The sequence below is a fragment of the Diplotaxodon limnothrissa genome, linkage group LG11, assembly GCF_057381915.1.
Source record: "Diplotaxodon limnothrissa isolate DT_005_m linkage group LG11, D_limnothrissa_male_GT1.1, whole genome shotgun sequence".
Classification (NCBI taxonomy): Eukaryota; Metazoa; Chordata; class Actinopteri; order Cichliformes; family Cichlidae; genus Diplotaxodon; species Diplotaxodon limnothrissa.
The window spans coordinates 31135786-31155316 of NC_140606.1; the positions used below are offsets into that span (position 1 = coordinate 31135786).

At 38.5% G+C, this 19531-nt stretch overlaps 1 protein-coding gene and 1 pseudogene across 1 annotated transcript; both read right to left on the reverse strand.

Annotated features, from left to right (window-relative positions):
* Positions 1-4935: 4935 nt before the first annotated feature.
* LOC146623206 (ferroportin) lies at positions 4936-8659 on the reverse strand. The gene is made up of 8 exons (XM_085365803.1): positions 8557-8659; positions 8396-8463; positions 8080-8239; positions 7682-7797; positions 7363-7489; positions 6947-7201; positions 5661-6338; positions 4936-5195 (listed from the first exon to the last, which is right to left on the reverse strand). The coding sequence occupies exons 1-8, from the start codon at positions 8657-8659 to the stop codon at positions 4936-4938; spliced, it is 1767 nt and encodes a 588-aa protein (XP_085221929.1).
* Positions 8660-10506: 1847 nt separating this feature from the next.
* On the reverse strand, positions 10507-18968 carry LOC146623207 (sodium-dependent neutral amino acid transporter B(0)AT3-like; annotated as a pseudogene).
* Positions 18969-19531: the final 563 nt, after the last annotated feature.

Here is a 19531-nt window from a genome sequence, read left to right on the forward strand (position 1 = left end):
TCAGACAAGAGATCAACTTATGCTGGGAACTTACAAACGGCTTCATTTAACATTCGGTATTCTGTAACATTTTTGAGTCTCTAATTAATCTCCAAATGATTTATTGAATTTCTCAGTCAATCGTTGGTGTGTAAAATATCAGTAGACCTATACAGAGGATCTGAAACCCAGGCATGTTTGAAGCTTTTGTGGGAATAATTACATTTTTGATTTATTCATTTATGGCCAGTGAAGCTGATTAATCAACTGTTTGTTTGGGACACTTCATTTGAAACTATACGTTTCTCTAATAGGACGATAATGAAAAAAGAAGAAGAGAAAACTAACAAAGAAAAAAAGCCCTTTAATCACCCTGCAGACTATTGCTGCAAGTGTCCATTTTTATTACAGAGCTCTAAGTTGTCCAACTAAGATGTCCAACTGCAATTGCTGTCAGTGTGCTTAGTGAACTTGCAGAGGGATCAGTGTGACCCGACATGTATCGATCAAAGAAAAACAAGGACATTAAATCTCAGTATGGGCAACATTTTATCTATTATCATTATATCTTTTTTCCCCTCTGTCAGCGGTGTGATGCTTGACTGGGTCCTTGCAAAGCCATTCAGCTGTGCTGCCATCCCAAACTGCTGATACAGCAAACTGCAGAATGAGAAAAGGTCCCCATCTCTAAGTGGTGTTTCTCTTTCATGTGAGGACGAGTCCTATCATTCCACTGCGGCCTTTTTGTTCTTTTAATGTAAGTGATTGGCACGACACCAATTGCACTCCTCCTGCAGAGTACATATTAGACTTATTACAATAGGTAACTCTTCCTTTAAGTCCTCTTAAAATCTTTTTTAAATGAAAAGAAAAAAATTACCAAATACTAAGTAAATGAACTAATATGACCACATCCTTGGTTTGTACGAGACTTAATTACATTACTGTATGTGGCTGTCTTTGCGCATTTGCTTTTGTGATACCACTGTAGGAAGAAAGTGAACGTGTTACATCGGGACAAAGCCAGGGTGACAAACCTAGTTTTAATGTGCTACCACTGACCCAGTTTTTCAAGTAAACGAATTGCAAAGTGAAGATGCCTAAAGCCAAAATTGTAAGGCAGCTCTGTGTGCTACTAGTGTCTTTAACCAGGGACTGCCATGACAACCATGGGAGGAACTCTACTGCAGGCGCGCAGCGCTGCAACAGACTAAAGCAAATGACGAAACTCTTTTGGGTTCATTACAGAGATTTCCAAAACAATAGCCACTCACAAAAAGGTCAAAAGTCAAGCCACAGTCTGCCACATATATTAAATATTTAGTAGCAGTTTTTTTACAAGCACATTAAAATTGCACATTAGACAAATAGGTAAATTATGACAAATAGCATAGATCCTCTGCTGTTTATCAACTCTTTCCTCTCTTCTTTGAGCTCTTTATCACAATCTGGAATGAAAACCATTCATCTCCAATTAAAATATTATATCTGAGTTTGGGAGTTTAAAAATAATGTAGTGTAATGTAAGAGCTCTTCAGAAAATTCTAGCAAAAGTCCATTTTTGTGTCTATCATGTGTTTATTTGCCCAGCCCTAAATTAGGTCATTGGCCTTAGCTGATATAATCTCAGCTTTGGCCTCTAATCATCTTACATGCTATCACAATCATAGCCAAAGCTTATAATATTATCATGAGTCACTGACAGCACATGAAACCCTGGTGTTGCAGTTCATTTGTATAATCCATTTTTCGTCATAGACATTTTTGATTTTACCAATTTTATATTTATTATAAAATTGCTCTGAAAGACACAAACGGGACAAACGGCCATCTATTATGGGGCTCTATTAGTAGTTTCCCTGTTCATAACAACTCTGAAGGAGATGATTATTTACTTATTTTAACCCAATTTATTTGGACACAAAATGTGGGGGACTCAATTGTCTCCATAGTCTGCTAGACCTCACCTCTGCTATGTGGAGTGTCCAAACTGGAACGCTTCACTTTTTGTCCTGCTGGTGCTTTTTGGAGCATTTTTAATTGAACTGTCTTATAGAGGAGAGTTGCAGTAAGGCATAGCTCATCTAAGAAGTTTCTGTTTCAGTTTTGGTGAGTGAAATTTTAGCGTTTTATTAGTCTGTCGGTTTATTTAGCAGGTGTGTTTTTGTTTTTGGCCATTATATATATAAGGAAGAGGAGACATGGGTCTTTCCCCTAAATGGTTAGCCCATAAGCAGCCAGGCAGTGTCTCTAATTTGCCACCAGAAGACAAAGGAAACCTTATTAGCTGTAGTTTTAACAGCTAGCATTAGCCACTCATACTGTAGGTAAGACCACACCACATGGCATGCTAGCTTGATAGTGCTACTTGGTATAACAGGCATAAATGAATGACTAATCTGTACTCATTAATCCTCAAGCTTAATCTGCAGAGATACATTGTATGTATAGGGTAGATATATGTCAAAAGTCTAGTCCAGTCTTGCTTTATACAGATAAGAAATATAGCAAAGGTCAGACTGGACCAGACTGGAGCTCTTCCTGGCTAGTTGTCTTAGGAAGCCTTTTCATAGGTTCTGTACATTACCAAGGTTTATCACTCCAATCTCTGATTCATACACTGTCGGCGATGGTGATAGAAACAGTACAACCTTAATTTAAATGGTTGCAAAAGTTACACATATAAATGTAAACATTCTATTTTGATGACACTCTTCGGGACCAGTGATTCATTTATTGTAAATGCCTTTTATTTACATAGTGGGAATTCTGCAGATAGCAGTTATTCATTAGCTTTCTGTGCATACTTGTGTACCAAAAATCTTAAAAAAAAACTGTAAAATGTGTATTTTGTGACACTTTTTAGTTGGATATAAAAATCATGCAGCTTCTACTTTGTGTCAGGAATCTTGTCTGTGGATGACTTGATATCAATCATTTGAGATTGGTTTGACATATGCTCCACAGATTACAGGCAATCATTTTTGAAACAAGATTGGCATGATGATGAGCACTTAATGGAACATTGACCTCTTCTGATGACCAAAAGCTATTACATTTGCAAGTGGCTTCGTAACAGTAGCTTATTTTTCCAGATATTGATTATGCCTAATCCCTCACTAAATACTTTTTTTAAGGGGATTCATTCATTAAATGTTTCATTTAGTCTAGGACAGTGCTTAATGTGTGACTGAGAAACTTCAAGTACCGTTAATGTACAAGTTTATGCTAATTAATAATATTGTTAACCTTCTAGCAACTACATTTCACAATAAACAGTGCTCAACAAATGTATTAAACCACCACTCAATGTAAGAGTCATGCAGCTGCCCAAAATGATCAGTATTGTTAGTTATCAAAATATTTTTTGTGTGTTTCTGTGATGGTTAATCCACAAATATTTATAACCTCTTTCATTAAAATTTAAAAATAAGATGAAATAAGATAAATGAGATAAAATAAGACGACAAATTACACATTTTTAGTGTTTTAATGTTCTGACTGAGCATTAAAACTGATGTTTGCTGCTGTTTTCTAATTGTGTTTCTTATTTTATGAAAGGTCATGTACTATGTTTGTAATCAATGTATTTAGATGACATTTTGGCACAATTCTGCAATTTTTTTAACATGTATTTATTTTCCCTGAGCCCAAAGATCTTCGTCAGTCATCTTTATTGTCATAAATAGTCTTAAAAATGACAATGTACAATACAGAAATGTCACAAGAAAATGTTACAAAAATACTGAGATGTGATGCATGTTTTATGACAAAAGATTCAACTTTGATATTGTCTCCACTGCACATGAATGAGATATGAAAACACGCAGTAGCTGAGGGTAATCCCCATGTTGGATTCAGTGGTCTTGCTCTTAGCTGAGGTAAGGAAATGTTTAGTTCTTCAGAACTACAAAAGAATGAAGCAAACTGTCAAACAATATTCCTAATGGCAGTTATCAACATGTAGTTATCACTGATTTCAAACATGTCCCAAAATGAAGATGGGTGGTTTTGGATTTCTATAAAACTATTAATATCACTCTTTATATGAGATGACAAGAAAGTATGTTTTTATGTAAATTTTTCTAAATACACAAGCAATTAGAATAAAATATTTTGTGTGTGTTTGTGTTGTAATTCATAATCCAGGATTTCATGCATGAAAGAAAGGCAAATGTTTGCTTGATTCATCCACAGAGAAACAAACCAGGGGAAGAAACACTTGTCCTTTCACCTTTGTCCAATAAAAAGGGCGGGGGGGGGGGGGGGGGTGTTGCCTGTCAGGGTTTTTTTTTTCTTTCCTTTTAATTTAAACAATCTTTGAAACAATCTCACATCAAGTTCCCTTTATCTTCCTTTTTGGACATCCTGGAATATTTCCAAGTGGACGGATCAGTAACATCAATGCCACTTGAAAATGTACAGCTTTGTCTTGTCTTTATTTTCATGTGTCACGTTCAGGATTTTTTCACAGCAGCAGATCTGTACTGAGGTGATGGTTAGATTCATCTCTTTGTCCCTTCACCTTCCCATCCAAAAAGGCTATGAAGTTAACCGTCTTGTTTGAAAATCTTGCAGTATACAAGTATTCTGCACAGTTGGCAAAAACATTTGTTGGTGCCTTAAGTCGTAACCTTTGTGTCCTCTTAGGACATTTCCCCTGGAGGCAGCATTTATGGTAGCCACTTCGACTTATGTACATAAAGCGAGAGCTTGTCTCCCACTCTACTTCACCTGAGTTTTCGTTTGCTGCCATGGCACATGGCCCTGCAGTGTGAAAGCAGCTGAGGTGGGATTGGCACTTGCTGTGTTGTGCTGAAATGAATGGCTGAGTTAGAAACAGTTGGAGTGTTGCAATTAGTTTGCTGAAGGATCAGGAGGGAGACATTCATTTCACTGGTGCAGAGTGGATTCAGTGCTAGTGAGCATCTCATGCCTGGATGTGTAAGCTGCTCCTTATGTGTCGAGGCGGCGTTTTCTCTTGGCTTTATGTGCATACAGGAAGTACATAGTGTGCCCCGTGGTGATGAAGAACACAGAAATTATAACTAGGATGCCAAAGTGTTGTGGCTGCGGAGCAGAGATCACCATAATGAAGTGAAGCAGGTCCATCAGGTAATTCATGGAGCTCTGCACCCCGTTAACCACTCCTCTCTCTGATTCACAGATGTTCTCCTGCAGAAGCTGAGTCACAGTCAGGTCAAAGGACCAGAGACCTGAAACACAGTAATAGATGAACTGACCTTTATAACAGATGGGCACTGATTCAGCTGCGAGTAAATTTCATTTGACCAGATTAAAATTTGTACTTGTATAACAAAATTACCCAGAAAAGTCACATTTTGGGCAGATTTATGTATTTTTTGACATATATTTCATATTCTACACCAATATTTAAACTCTATGCATCAATAGAAATAAATATCCAAAAACCTTGTATGTAATGAGAAATACATTTTAGAGTTTACAATAGTGCTCTCTGGTGGACTGACTAGGTAATTTTTATTTTTTGTTAAATTGCCTCAAAAAGATAATTATCACTATATATCAGTATATTCAAAATAAATTATTACTGGAATATCTGCCGTGTGCCCACATGAGATGGGCATTAAAAATGGCAATATCACTTGTACATAAGTTTTTCTATGCACTGAATAAGCTCTGAATTTGTGTCTACTCACCAATGCGTGCTGTAATGACACCCAAGAACAGCAGAATAATGGAGATGTAAGATTCTGGAGCTGTGCCGGAGGGAACATTGTCAAAAAGCACCGTGTTGTTGGTCCAGTGGATAGAAGAGCGGTCGGGCAGAAGTGGCTGATTGTTGCCTCCCATCATAGGGTATGTGTGTTTTTGCCTTTGGCCTGTCATCCCAAGCGCTGTAGAGGAATTGGAACTAATGTCGGGCATCAGCAAGCTGAGATCCATGGGGCTGCCAGGGGCAAACACAGAGCACACGCACAGCAGCAAGCAGCCCAGGTGGAGGCAGCTTGAGATGATGCCTGTGTTGACCAGGCCATAGGCCTTCCTGAGCCTGGTGAACATTATTGTGCCCATCAAGCCTGTGATGGCTGACACGCCCATCAGCAGACTAAGAAGAGATCCGCTTATCCCCTGAGTATAGGCATAGCCAGTGGTGATGCAGTCAAACCCAAGCACTGTGGTGTAAAGGAAAGCCAGACCCATTCCCGCGAGGAAAACAGGCTGACGATAGTAGGCCATCCAGCCATCTTTACAGGTGCTCACCAGCCAGCGGAACCTCCGAAAACACAGCGGCAGATCGGTGATTTCCTTGAGGTGCAAGCTTGAATTGCAGTTGCCCTCTGTCAGAGCCTGAGGTCGCGCAACATTGCCTTCTCCTAATGAAAAACAAGAATGGCATCCATCACTTGAGTTCATTAATTCTAAAGGCCTAATCCTCACTAGCTTTTCTGCACCCCCTCTATGCCATGTCACGTTAGCCTCTACATCATTTGTCAAACGCAGTTCATCTACGCTAATGTGTGTGAGTACAAACAGAAATCTATACCATGTGGACCCTTGCATTTGGATGCTGTACACAAACTCAAAACTGTGTTTTAAGATAATGTATGTCAAAAAGCTTTGGTGCTGGATCTTTTTTTTTTTTTTTCGGAAAGAGGCAGCTCCCATGAAGATATGATTCCTCATCTTGATATTTTGAAAACAAACATAAGTAACTGAGAAACGGAGGCACACTGTAGTACTGACTTCTCATTCACAGTGTAAGCCTGCCCTAAAGCACCTAAACACTTTTTTTAATCCCACACTAGAGAAATTCACTTTATCCTCCCTTTTGACACTAATGGGGATGTAAGGGCTGTTTTCAGACACCCCAAATCTTTTGCAAAAGTAGTTTTTCTTCTATTAGAAAGAATACAGGTTTAAGGCACTGCTAGATTGGATTCCCTTTTTGATCTATGAAAAAGATCCAATGAACAGTTCATACCTTGTAACCTTTTCCTCTCTATCCTCTGGAGATATGCTTGATCCACTGCAACCGATGGTGGTTTGGCTGACAGAGCAGGGACGATGCGATAAACCCGTGACAAGAAGAAGAACTCCACAATTAGAGACACCAGGTTCCAGCCCAGGATGAATCCACAGCCAACTACGTTGGAGGCAAGGGTCATGACCTGTCCCACTGCTAGTGGAGCCAGGATGTTAGTCACCTGATCTATCCGCCTCATGGTTGCATTCATTCCTTTTGTTAGGAACAAACACAGAGGTTAATGTGTGTCCAGCATCGGAAGCTAAGCAGTAGCCAGTCAATATCTGATCTTTTCTATAGTTCGAGGATCTATCTTCCACAGACAAGCCTCAAATACAAACCAGAATATTCATTAACAGACTGAATGTCCTCACCCGCTAGGTGACCTCGGTTGTAGCCTGTGATGACCACAATCCAGTCCCTCTGAATGGCAATGGTCAGTGCTGTGCTTGCAAGGTTTGCCACATCTGCCAGGACGATCACCACCGTATAACAAACCACCTTGTGTGAGTTTTGCGATGCAACATGTTACTATGACAGCACAGAGTAGCCACAAGCTCAGAGGCAGAGACAACAGGGACACGAGACAGAGGGGACAACAACAGCAATGACTTCTCTGTGTAGTACTCATATCAAGTATATATAACCGAAACACAGCGATTGTGTTGTAGCAAGTATGTAGTGTCTACTCACAGTAAGCCATCCATCCCAGATCTGTTCAATCCTTTGCTTGTATGAGAACACCAACATGAGCACAATGCTACATATTGTCACCGAGATGTTCTGAACGAAAAGAGATGCATGTGCAACTAAAATAGAAGATGGAAAAAACGAATTTCAAATATGCATTTTTTTTTTATGGGGGTTGTAAAAAACGAATGCTAGTCATAACAGATACGAGTCAGTGGCTATGAACCTTGTGCCAGGAGGTTTACACTTGAGACATCTGGCGAATAGCAATTCACCTCCTAGTGGGATAGGAAACCAGCAAATTTCCTGGCCCAAGATTGAAATCCACTGAGCTCTTATCACTGTACCTCGCTATATTACATGTTAGAATTTTCATATGGGTATGAGATTGCTGTGCATACCTTTATTCCTAGGATTGCGATCAACCCAGTCTCCAATCAAAGCCCCAAACATGAGAACTGACCCAGCCACCACCAATCCAAACACCGCAGTCAACAGCAAGTTACGGCCGTACAGTTCAATCAGGAACACAGAGATTGCGAAGTGCCACATGCGGTCGCCCTGTTTAACACATGAGAAAAGTCATCATCGTGTGTTGTGTTGCAATATTTTCATCAGTGTGCTGTGACACAGTGTAAAGAGACTACCTTGCAGTCCTTTAAGTTGCGAAGTCTTACCTATTGCCCCACGAATGTTTCTTCAGGAAATGATTCTTACCCACATTGATAATGCTCCACTGACATAGATGAGAAACTTGGGACCCCTGAGGTAGATAAGAGCTGAACCTTAAAAGGAAATGCATCAAATCAAATAAGCAGATATTCCATTGGCTACAAAGACACTGCACAAATTCTAATTGGATTTTAATTCGAGTTCACCTGGTATACGCGTAGCTTTTTCAGCTTTTGCATCCCGGATGTTGTCAGACTCGAACTCAACCACAACCCCACCACACTGGGAGGCATCTTCCCGCTGCGACATGTCCTAGTGAAGTGTTATCGAACTTGTCACACCATTCTGTTGTTGCTGATAGCACAGTGTGTCATATACATGATAACAGTAATATTTAGATGATCACAAATACAGCTGATTTGTTTATCCTAAAAGGTCGCTTTCCTCTTGACGACTACAAAATCCTTGCTTGGACGATTACTGTTTATTTACTTAGTGACAACTCTAGAACAGCACAGAAATGAATATGTGACAATTTGTAAGCAGCTGGTCAAACACTGCATTTTTTTCTTACCTTGAACTTACTTCAACAGCAGTTGAAACGGCACGTCCTTTTGAACTCAGTAAACTTCTGTAGTCAGTCACATCAGGTTTCTTTTTTTTCCCCCAAAACTAAAAGAGCCATAAATAATGACCAACATTGGTAGTGCCAGATTGTGAAGCAGAGAAGAAAGTAAGTAATTGTATATGGCAATAATTAAAATTAAAATAGAATTATTATGTTACCTTGCATAGCTCTATCCATACAGACATAAAGCAGCAATAATCAAAGTTAATGGAGGCTCAGTTGTTACCTTTTGTTTTCTCGTTGCAGTCAATCCTTGCTGTTGTTCCTCGACGATGAATCTTGTGCCATGTATCCTACATTGGGATGCTAGTCTTTCCTGAGAGCTGGAATTCAAACTGTAGTAGTTTGAAAGGCTTAATAACATCAGGGTGTTCAAGTGCACCATTGTATGAAAGTGCCAGAAAAGCAGAACAGGCAGGGAGGCAACAAAGGCAGCCAGCATATTCCAAAGCACATGACGCTGGAGGGACAATATCACCGTCCACCCACACCACAAAAAGGTAACTGCGTGTAACTCAAAACACACACACACACGCACACATGAACATGACTAGTGAGCACATGCATGTAACGCTACTCTCATACAGTCACATGCACTGTTGACATGCAGCATACCTAAAGGACACATCATGCAACACTACATCACTCTTGTGCATGTAACCAAGAGTAGAAAGAAGATTATCATGTAGCAAAAGTTGGGTTGGGCAAATGTGAATGAAATCACAAAATCAGCTCATGTGCTTATGTACATTTTAACTGAAAATTGTTTATTTTATTAATATATGTGCTGATCACAAACTACACATGTTACAGTATCCATCATGCTCCATTCGTTCCTATCCAAACATCAGCACAGGAAATTAACTGTCATCTTCCTTTAATTGAATAATAACACAAACATGAGAGTCAGTTCCAGCCCTTGGTGATCTGTATTCACAGAGATATTGTCATGCATTGAATTGATCAGGCTGCATCTCTGTCTCTGATACAAATGATGCATTTAGGTAAAAAAAAAAAAATGATTTTCAATATGTTAAGGATATTATTAGGTGTAATAAGCATGCAAAACCATACCTTAAAAAAGATGGGAAAATGTAAAAATAAGAAGTGGAATCATTTTGCTTGCCTTTTTGTTTTTCAAATGAACATACAGAGAACAAAGTTAATAATGAGTGGCAGGGGTTACTTGTAATCCTGACCACCAATCAAATAACATAGGTCAAGATATCTATTTACAATTCCCCATGATAATACTCATTTGCATATGGATTTTGATTGTCTGTTCATGGTGTAATTCTTCAGGAAGCACATGAATTTATAGAAAGCCACAAGGGGAATGGAGACTACAGGAAGGATCGATAAGAGCACACAGATAACAAAAACCCATTCAGGATAGTGCAGGACATCAGCAAGGGGGAAGTGAACCTGCGGGGTTGATGCAGTGCAAAGTCAGTCTTTGTTCCAAATTTAATGAAGTGTCATAATGGTACATTAATCTGGGTTCCATGCATTGTATGTTGGTTGTTTCTCAGCCTCGATCACAACATAAGCCACAAAAACCACCAGAAGCATGAACGGGCTGATAAAGCGCCACATTGCCTGCCAGTAGAGATGAGACAGATTAACCCTGTAAGCAAAATATCAGACATCATAAGACATGTGACTATAAAATAAAATCACTAATATAAACACCTTCAGAGAGAACATAAAGGTTTCTTGCAAAAGTAATGCATGTGTTTTGAAATACCAGGTGGGATTTAGTCATAGTCACAATTCTATGTAGAGAGTAATAGATATCTTGCACCTAACTTTATCATCTTTATTTTTGTTTTAATAATATAACACAATACAAACCAGTTTTCTTAGTGCCGTCAGTGAAAATGCAACATTAAGCTGTTCAGTCTTTTTGGTATACCTGTGAAAGCTTCCTTAGGAATCCAGGTGGAACTATGTGTAAATCCAGCAGAGGAGTAAGGACGCCCTCTAGATTTCCAAACATGGAGGACAGGCCGAGACAGAAGAGCATAACAAAAAAGAGGACCCACACCTGCGAGGCTGACATTTCAATCACTGCCTCAGTAAACAAAATAAATGCCAGTCCAGTTCCTGAAGCGCTCTAAGAGTGGGAAATGATATATGATCACAAATACATAAATGCTAATTATTTTTAATATGAGTAGATGTACTACACCTCTTCGAGGAAGGTCTGTAGATTGCAAGCTTTGAGATTGAGACTTTTAACTTCCAAGGGATCGTCTTATTGAGATAGTTTAACCACTCGCCATAGTTTTCAAGAGTTATGTTGCCAACCCCGATGTTAAATGCATTTGTCAGGGTTAATATGTTCCTGATATCAGCAAAAAACAAACAAACAAACAAAAACACTATTAGTATTAAAAGCATTAATATTAAATGAGAAATGTTTGCTTTAATATTGTATCTATGTAATGTTAAAGCTTAAGTTTCACATCATTTTTTTTATTTAACTTACCAGTTTTGGTAGTTGTTGTTGTTTCAATTTGCCTTAAAGCCAAGAATGGCAAAGATAGGAACTGACGCATATATTGATGTAAAACTGTTCACACATCCAACAATAAGGGCATCTCTCTCACAGTTATTCCTGCAAAAATAAAACAAAACAATGTATTGATCAGCATAATGTATGGCTTTTAAAAAAACATTTTCTTTTGGCTTTTCTTACTTCTGAGGATTATAACTGGAAAAAGCAATAAGTCCCCCAAAAGCCAAAGACAAGGAGAAGAAGATCTGGGTGGCAGCATCCAGCCAAACCTTAGGATTTTTCAAGGGTTCCCACTGTGATAAACATTAGTTAGATATCAGATTTATCACATGAAATTATGTTGGTAAGGGGAAAAAAAGTAATAGACTTACATTTGGAGTGAAAAGATATATCAAGTCATCACTTGTTCCAGGGAGAGTCAAGGCTCTGATCAAGAAGATGGTCAAAACAAGATATGGAAAAGTGGCTGTGGCATAAATAGCCTGTTGGGGAAAAGTTTGGATGAACTCTTTTCATCAGTGTATCGTCAAAATAGATTTTTACAGCTTGCAACACTTTTAGGTATTGTTACTTTTATAGGTAATAAAGAAAAATAAATGTTTAGTCTTCTGCTTATCCATCACAGTTACTGCCTTTAATGCAGCCAGTAGAAGTTGAATTTTGACCTTTATTCCAATTTACGGAAGTTTGATCGAAAAATATTTCGAATGCATGATGAAGTGAAAGTAACATGCTGCACATGTGCAACACAACTAACTTATTCAACCAACTGAATGGATGCCACAAACTGCAGTACAGTGAATATGCATGACGACCAAGAAAAACAATGTAGTGGCTATTGAAGGCAATCACTAATGTTAATCAAGAAATCTATAAACGTGAGCCTCTAGACTGTCTGCCAAATCACCAAACAGTCACATTCCATTTGGTTAACAATTTGTGTTGATATATGTTTCGACAAATGGCCAACATATGCAGGGCAAAAGTATGCTATTCCCTCATGCAACTATCTTTTCAAGGTGGAAAAACCTTTATCAAACCTTATTTATCTACCATGCGGGTGCAATAAATGGAGCAAAAAGCTTAATATATCAACATTGGAGACCCAATGGTCTCAATTCCTCTTATGAAGCAGATGTACACGATGCACCAAGCAGATGCAAGACACAATACCAGCTACTACTGTAAGGACCCACTGGTCTCAATGTTTGGTGTTATGTTCAGGGTTTAGAAATTAGAGATATCATAAGTAATCTGTGGGCCTTTAGTTAATTTTGGCACATATTAATCTATAATATCGTGATGTCAATATTACCAGTATGATTCAGGTTTACTGGGCAGTCCCTCCAGGGAAGTGGACTCTGAAAGGAATGGAAGAAGTATCACAGGATCCAGGCCAAGATCATGTTGTAGAACAGTCCAACCAGGAAGGACACCAGCATCGAAGCCACGCCTGTTTTAAAAAATTCAACCTAATTAACATAAATTATAGAGCGGTGTTAAGTATGACACAAGTTTGCTAATTTTTCGCATTTTTCGAACATCTGGTATACGACCTTTTCGCAAACCAGACGTTCTCACCTACACCTCCCGGATATGGGGAGATTGAACACTCCACACTCCAACGCTTCCCATGCGTAGCCACTGTCCAATGGCCAGTTCCATGTGCAGCAGGGGAAGTCCCTCAAACACCAAGGCAATGACATAAGGAATCAGAAACTACAATCTCGCATTTTTTTCAGTAAGAAGTAAAAAGAAAATAAAAATTAAGGTTGGTTTGATGGTTGAAGGACATTTAGTTTTTGACATTTTGTTATCAGCAGGCAGACCTTTATCATGCTCATCTGCACCAACTAACAGATCTTAACACCAGATACAATTTTTTTAGAGTTTACATTATAGTGAGATTTAGGTAACATTAAAATTTATGGTCATGTTGAAACAAAATGTCTTCAGAAACTTTAATCATTCTCTTCTGGAAATTTAGATCTTGAAAATTATTTTAATATATCATCACTGCAACCAAGTCTTTGCAGTGAGAGCATATGAAATAAGACCCACGTGGAAGCTGAAACCAGAAACCTGTCAGTATTAATTATTTTTAATACATGCATTGTTACTTTATTAAAAATATTATTTAAAAGTGTAAAAGTAGTAACATTTAAGAGCATCTATTATCTATTTTTTTGTTTAATGTCAACATTAAACGACACTGTGTAACAGAGTTCTGCTTACCTCCACCATAGCTCTGACACAGATATGGGACTCTCCATACATTACCAAGCCCAACAGCAAATCCTATGCAGGTTAGCAAATATTGAATTTTATTGTCCCATTTTGGCCTTTGAGTGATCTCTTTCTGCTCATCACTTTCAGCTTCCATGTCGAACATTTGCTCCTTGTTATTTTGGTGTATTTCTAAGGTAAGCACAAATCCTCACATGTAACTCATCTCTCCGTTAGGTCTGATGAAGAGAAGGGGAGAACGTGGTGACTGCTTTATCAGCTTCTTCTAATTTCTTATTGACTGTTAAAGCTATGGGAACAGTGCGGCTTGTTTGATAAAAGTGTTTGTATAAAATGACATGATAAGATGCTGATAACAGAAGCAATGACAGTTGACTGAGCACGGATACCATAAGGAACCCATGAAATAAAACTGTGGTAGTGAGTTTTCAGTTTGTTACATGATACAGTTTATAAGTCTCTGCTATTCCAGTGAATGAACATAATGACCAAACTATTACACTGGAAAAATGTACTAGTTCATGAAATTTAGTCTTGTACTTATAGTTTGTTATATTCACACAAAATAATATCACTCACACATTTATTGCAGCCAAAAAGCACATGTAATATAGTTCACTTTATATTAGAGGCAAATAAATAAATAAAAACTTGTAGATTACAGTACGTGTCAGACTAAATCCATATTTATTGTATTTAGCTTTGCAGACCATTGGTATATTGTTAAACTTACTCCAGTTGGACAGACACATGTACCGTAACATGTCAGAGTTTCTAAGTCAGCATCTCCTCCCATTCTTGGCATCTACATTAATTACTACATAACTACTGTTTAATCAAATGCTAGATTGTATCTGTCAGATTATACCTAACCCTACTTAAACATCAACTGCAAGGAATAATGAAGGACTACGAAAAAGTTGATTATAATAGAGGCATCTCATCTTAGGGCCTAGCTGTTCACCAAATTGATGAAATCAGATTGAGAAATTCTCTGTGGAGCAGAGCTGCAAACATATGCCAAAGTAGTATCAGGGCATAAACAGCAACACACTGCAATCCACTGATTTTTTTTCTTTCTTTGTTCTTTTTAAACAAGTTCTCATTGACAAAATATTTTTTCTATTTTTTGTGACTCTGAGAGAGCCATGCACTCTTTATATTAGTGCTAATTAGTATCATCTGGCTGCAGGTTTTTAACCTACATACAGCTGAAACATGCTCAAACATTTTGGTGAGCAGAACATTATTTGATGACCTGGATGACTGAGAACCTTCACAGACATTTTGTGACAGAGTATTTTGCCTTGAGTTTTCGACTGATTTGAGCGTGTTAGCTGTCCTTAATTATTTTATGAAGTTGAAAGTTACAAAAGAGGAAACAAAGAATTTAAGCATGATGATTTTAATGATTTCCCAAGTGGAGTGTGTGGTGAACTGTTATGAGGCTATTTTACATTACAAATCTATAATCTGCTTTACCCCCAAACAAACAATCTTCAAGAGACTCGTACCTGTTTTTGATAAATCAGCAGGCATGTCTCCAGTGTGAAGGCTCTTTAGCTGGAAGATCGGCACACTCAGAGAGTGAAGAGAGGGAGGAAATTAAATTAAATTCATGATGACAAAATCCAGTTTCATTGTTAAAATAATTTTAAATATGCAGCTTAGATTTGGTGAAACTTTACTGCATTGAAAGAACTCAAACCTCTTATCAGAAATAAGGTCAACACTGCAGGGAAGGCATGAAGTCACATATGCAACCTTGGGAAATTAAAATATTTACTCTGTGGAAAGCAATAAGCTGCACCTTCACAGCAGTATCAATACCACAAACTTCACAGATACAGAACATGTACAAACATGATACAACAGTATGCGGCACTGCTGCCCACCTTCCTCTTGTCGAGTTGCGTTCAGGGTTTCCCAGTACCAGAGGTAATCCACAGGGGAAGCTTCTCTCACACATTTTCACAGTATGTCGCTAAGGCTCATCTTGCAGGCAATTATGGTGGTGTAAAAGAAATCAGCCACCAAAAACACTTATGTGGATGTAGTACAGCCAGTGAATGTTTTAAAGGACACTCTGTAGTGTCTTATATTTGATCTAAACAGGACTATTATACAGTACTACAGTTTTTACAGCATGTTAACATTACATCAGTGATGTTGAACTAAACTTGGAGAAACATCTCCACTATTATAAAGCATTCTAATATATATTTATTTTACATTATAATCATGAGAAATTATGCGAAATTACATTATAACCTGTAAATATTATGTGTTCACAGCCATACATGAGTATTCCTGTTCCAATATTTTATTTTCAAGCAGCATGATTGTGAATAGTTAAACCATGAAAGTATTACCCGTGCCCTTGACTCTGAGTTAGATATTGGAAGCGCCAGATATTTCTGAGACCCACACAAAACCCCACACAGGTCAGCGTGTACCAGAACTTGTTGCCGGTCTCCAGCCTCTTCCACCTCCAGCTCACCCAGCTGCCGATGGGGCAATATCCTGTCCTTCAGGCCTGTGTCGGTTAGTTTTTGCTTCTTTATCAGTGAAACACTGTAGTATTGTGGTGATACAGTAGTTCACTGTTCAGTGCTGGAATGTAAATTGTGGCGCACACTGTGAGATAATATGAACTAGATGTTTGTGATGGATTGACTAGTCCGTGGTGTCATAGAGCATCAACTGGAGGTGTGCTGCCTTTGAAGCTCAAGCTCAGAATGAATATAACGTAGGATATAACGTGAGAGTTAACTGCGGTGTTCTATGATGGAGAGAGGTAAATCCACAGAAGCCACTGCTCGTGTGAGGCTCACTCTTTTATAACATTGGTTGTGTGGGCCTCCCTTAAAGCGTTGATTCGTCCAACTGAAGAAAACAGTTTTTCTGACATAGATCAAAAAATTGTTGAAACTCTGAGAACATATACACAAAAAAGTTTAAGCAAAGTTTAATCTGTCTACACAAAAATAACATTTTTTTAACTAGACAATGTGTAAAATATAAAATATAAAAAACATAAAACCAATGCTCACTTAACAGACATTTTTCTATCATTTAATTGTTAATCTATTACTTAACAACTTAAATACTTAGTGTAGTGTAGATGGCTGTGAGGGAGGTCTTTATTAGCAGGAAAAGCTGTAAAACTTGTGAAAATGCAGTTAAAAGTCCAAGCATGTATGCCCACCTTCATATTTTCCAAAGCCGTCCAGCAGGCCAGATTAGAGTCTTTGCCGGGCCGATTCTGCCCTCGGGCTTATGTTTGACATCCCTGCATTAGTGACAGTGAATAAAACAGGGAATTTAGCGTTGAGTGGCAGTACTCCAGGTCGTTCAATGTTTGACTCAAAGTACAGTTATCGTATGCCTGACTGATTTTAATTAAGACAACACTGATCCTGTGCATGAGCGCACACTCGCCCTCGGTTTCTTAGGCAAATTTACGCCTTGCATGTCACATCCAGTTTCAGAACACCAAGAACCCAACGATGAAAACAATCATTTTGAGGCTTCGCAACAGGACTTTACTAACCAACAGACAAGAGTCAGAGTGGCTACATCTGTGTTTATATATGTAGTCTGTGAATGGGACCAAGACCAAAAAGATATTTACACAGACGTGTACTGAGATGAGTGATCACAGCTGGACGAGAGTGCTGGGTTTAATCTATTTAGCATTTACTGTGTAAGTTCATTACGCAGACACATACAACACTTATAACTGCAGACAATAGTTATTAGTTATTATTAAACTCTCTCTCTCTCTCTCTCTCTTCCACAGCGTGTCTTTGTCCTGTATTCTTCTCCTCACCCCAACCGGTCAGGGCAGATGGCCCCGCCCCTCCATGAGCCTGGTTCTGCAGGAGGTTCCTTCCTGTTAAAAGGGAGTTTTTCCTTCCCACTGTCACCAAGTGCTTGTTCAAAGGTGGTTTGATTGTTGTGGTTTTGTCTCTATTATTGTAGGTAGGGTCTTTATCTTAACATTTAAAGTGCCTTGAATTGAACTGAATTGTGCTACATATAACTTTTGATCCAAAATAAGAAGGTAAGGTATGGGCTCCATAGAGTCTATATTAAGTTGACTTCTGTTGCTGTAGGCAATGAGAGCCCCATTTTCTCATCTGCAAGATCAGGTTGGTGAATTAGAGCACTCTTTAGCTGGCAACCTAGTCTAGCTCAGTGGTTCTCAAAGGTTTTTTGTTACAAGGCATCATCTGTGGAAACAAATATTTCTAGGGCACAGATTTACATAGCTGTAGCTTCAGATGATAAATTCAAGGTATGTCGGTTTGTATTCAAAGAATTGCTTTTTTAAATTAAACTAAATGTAAGCTAATCTTTAAAGTTCTTTTTCCAGATTGAAGACTTTGTTGGCTGGATTGTATTTATGAGCTTGAGTGAATAGAGGTTAAAGAGAACTGGAGGAGAGAGAAAAGCACCGTTAAGACACCGAAGAGCTAATGGACAGGTGAAAAAAATGTTTAAAAAACAGACTAAAGCTTGTTTTAGTTTAAAGAGTTCTTTCAGCTTTCTTTTTATTTTGCCTATTGTTTACTGGACCTTGGTGCAGCCCCTCAGTTCATCTACTGTATGAGACAATCTGTTTTAATCCTCCCCTCTTAAAGACCACCCTCCATTTCTCTGTATGTATTATTGTAGGGTCTACATTACAATATAAAGTGCCTTGAGGTGACTATTGTTGTGATTTGGTGCTGTATAAATAAAATTGAATTGAATTGAATTTAAGGCAATTTCTGATTGGCTGCCACTCGAAAACAGATGATTTATGAGCAGCTGGGTGATGCTGCATGGTTTTTAAATGACCATATTAACATCAAACAGACAACAATTTAATGTTTGTCTGGAAAGCCTTGGAGTCCTGGCATTTATGTGGATGGCACCTACTTGAACGAAAGCACTCCTCAGTGGCAGCAGCCTCCTCCACCACAAATCCACCACAAATGCTACTTAGGAACAACTCGAGGAACGTTAAAAACCCAGTGCTTTGACCTGGCCTCGAAGCTTCCCAGATCCCTGTCTAAACAGGCGTCATGGGAGTGCCCGGAACAAGCCCAAACCACAGAGCTATAGCAGAACTTTGCCTTCTTGTGTTTCTTGTAGAAAGCCTTGAAGGCTTGTTTCGTGTATCCCTGAAGGCCCCACCCAACAACCCATACCAGCCAAGGTTGTGCTGCCAACATGCCAGTGTGTAGAGACAGCCCCAGAGGCTCTGTGGCTATGCACTGACAGGTCAGAACTGTTCGAGGCTCAGGGTGGACCTACGCAATGTTAGACAGCTGACTCTAGAGATGTTTGGAGATTTGTTTCATATTTTTCAATTGCTCTAACCACTCCCATGAAGCATCACTAACCAGGGTATAAGCATAAAACTAAGTAATACAGAAATGTACCATAAGGCGTATTTTTAGACAGCTCATGAATTTACTTCTAGATCATACATATTGCTGTTAGATGCATTTTTTTTTCAAAATATATGCAGCATTGTGTTTTTTTCTGGTAAAAAAAAACAAGGTTATCATAGTTAACTAAAACTAAATGGGAAAAGAAATTGTTATCTAAAAGGAAAAAAACCTAGACCTTTTGTGAACTTTTAAAACAGCAATTAAAATAAAATAACATTACAGAATAAATCCTTAGTTTAGGTGTTTCTAATTTGTTAACATTTGTTATCACAAACTGCATGATGAGGGTTTAAAGCATCCGTTTATTAAAGTTTGGGTGTCTACAAGGCTGCGAGTCAACT

What these genes read in the sequence shown, in the direction of transcription:
- LOC146623206 (XM_085365803.1), bottom strand. Translation starts at nt 8,659, where the DNA reads ATGTCGCAGCGGGAAGATGCCTCCCAGTGTGGTGGGGTTGTGGTTGAG. An exon ending in CAACCGAGGTCACCTAGCGG is followed by an intron (nt 7,202 to 7,362) that starts GTGAGGACATTC and finishes TCCTAACAAAAG; the next exon opens with GAATGAATGCAACCATGAGG. An exon ending in TGTCATTACAGCACGCATTG is followed by an intron (nt 5,196 to 5,660) that starts GTGAGTAGACAC and finishes ACTGTGTTTCAG; the next exon opens with GTCTCTGGTCCTTTGACCTG.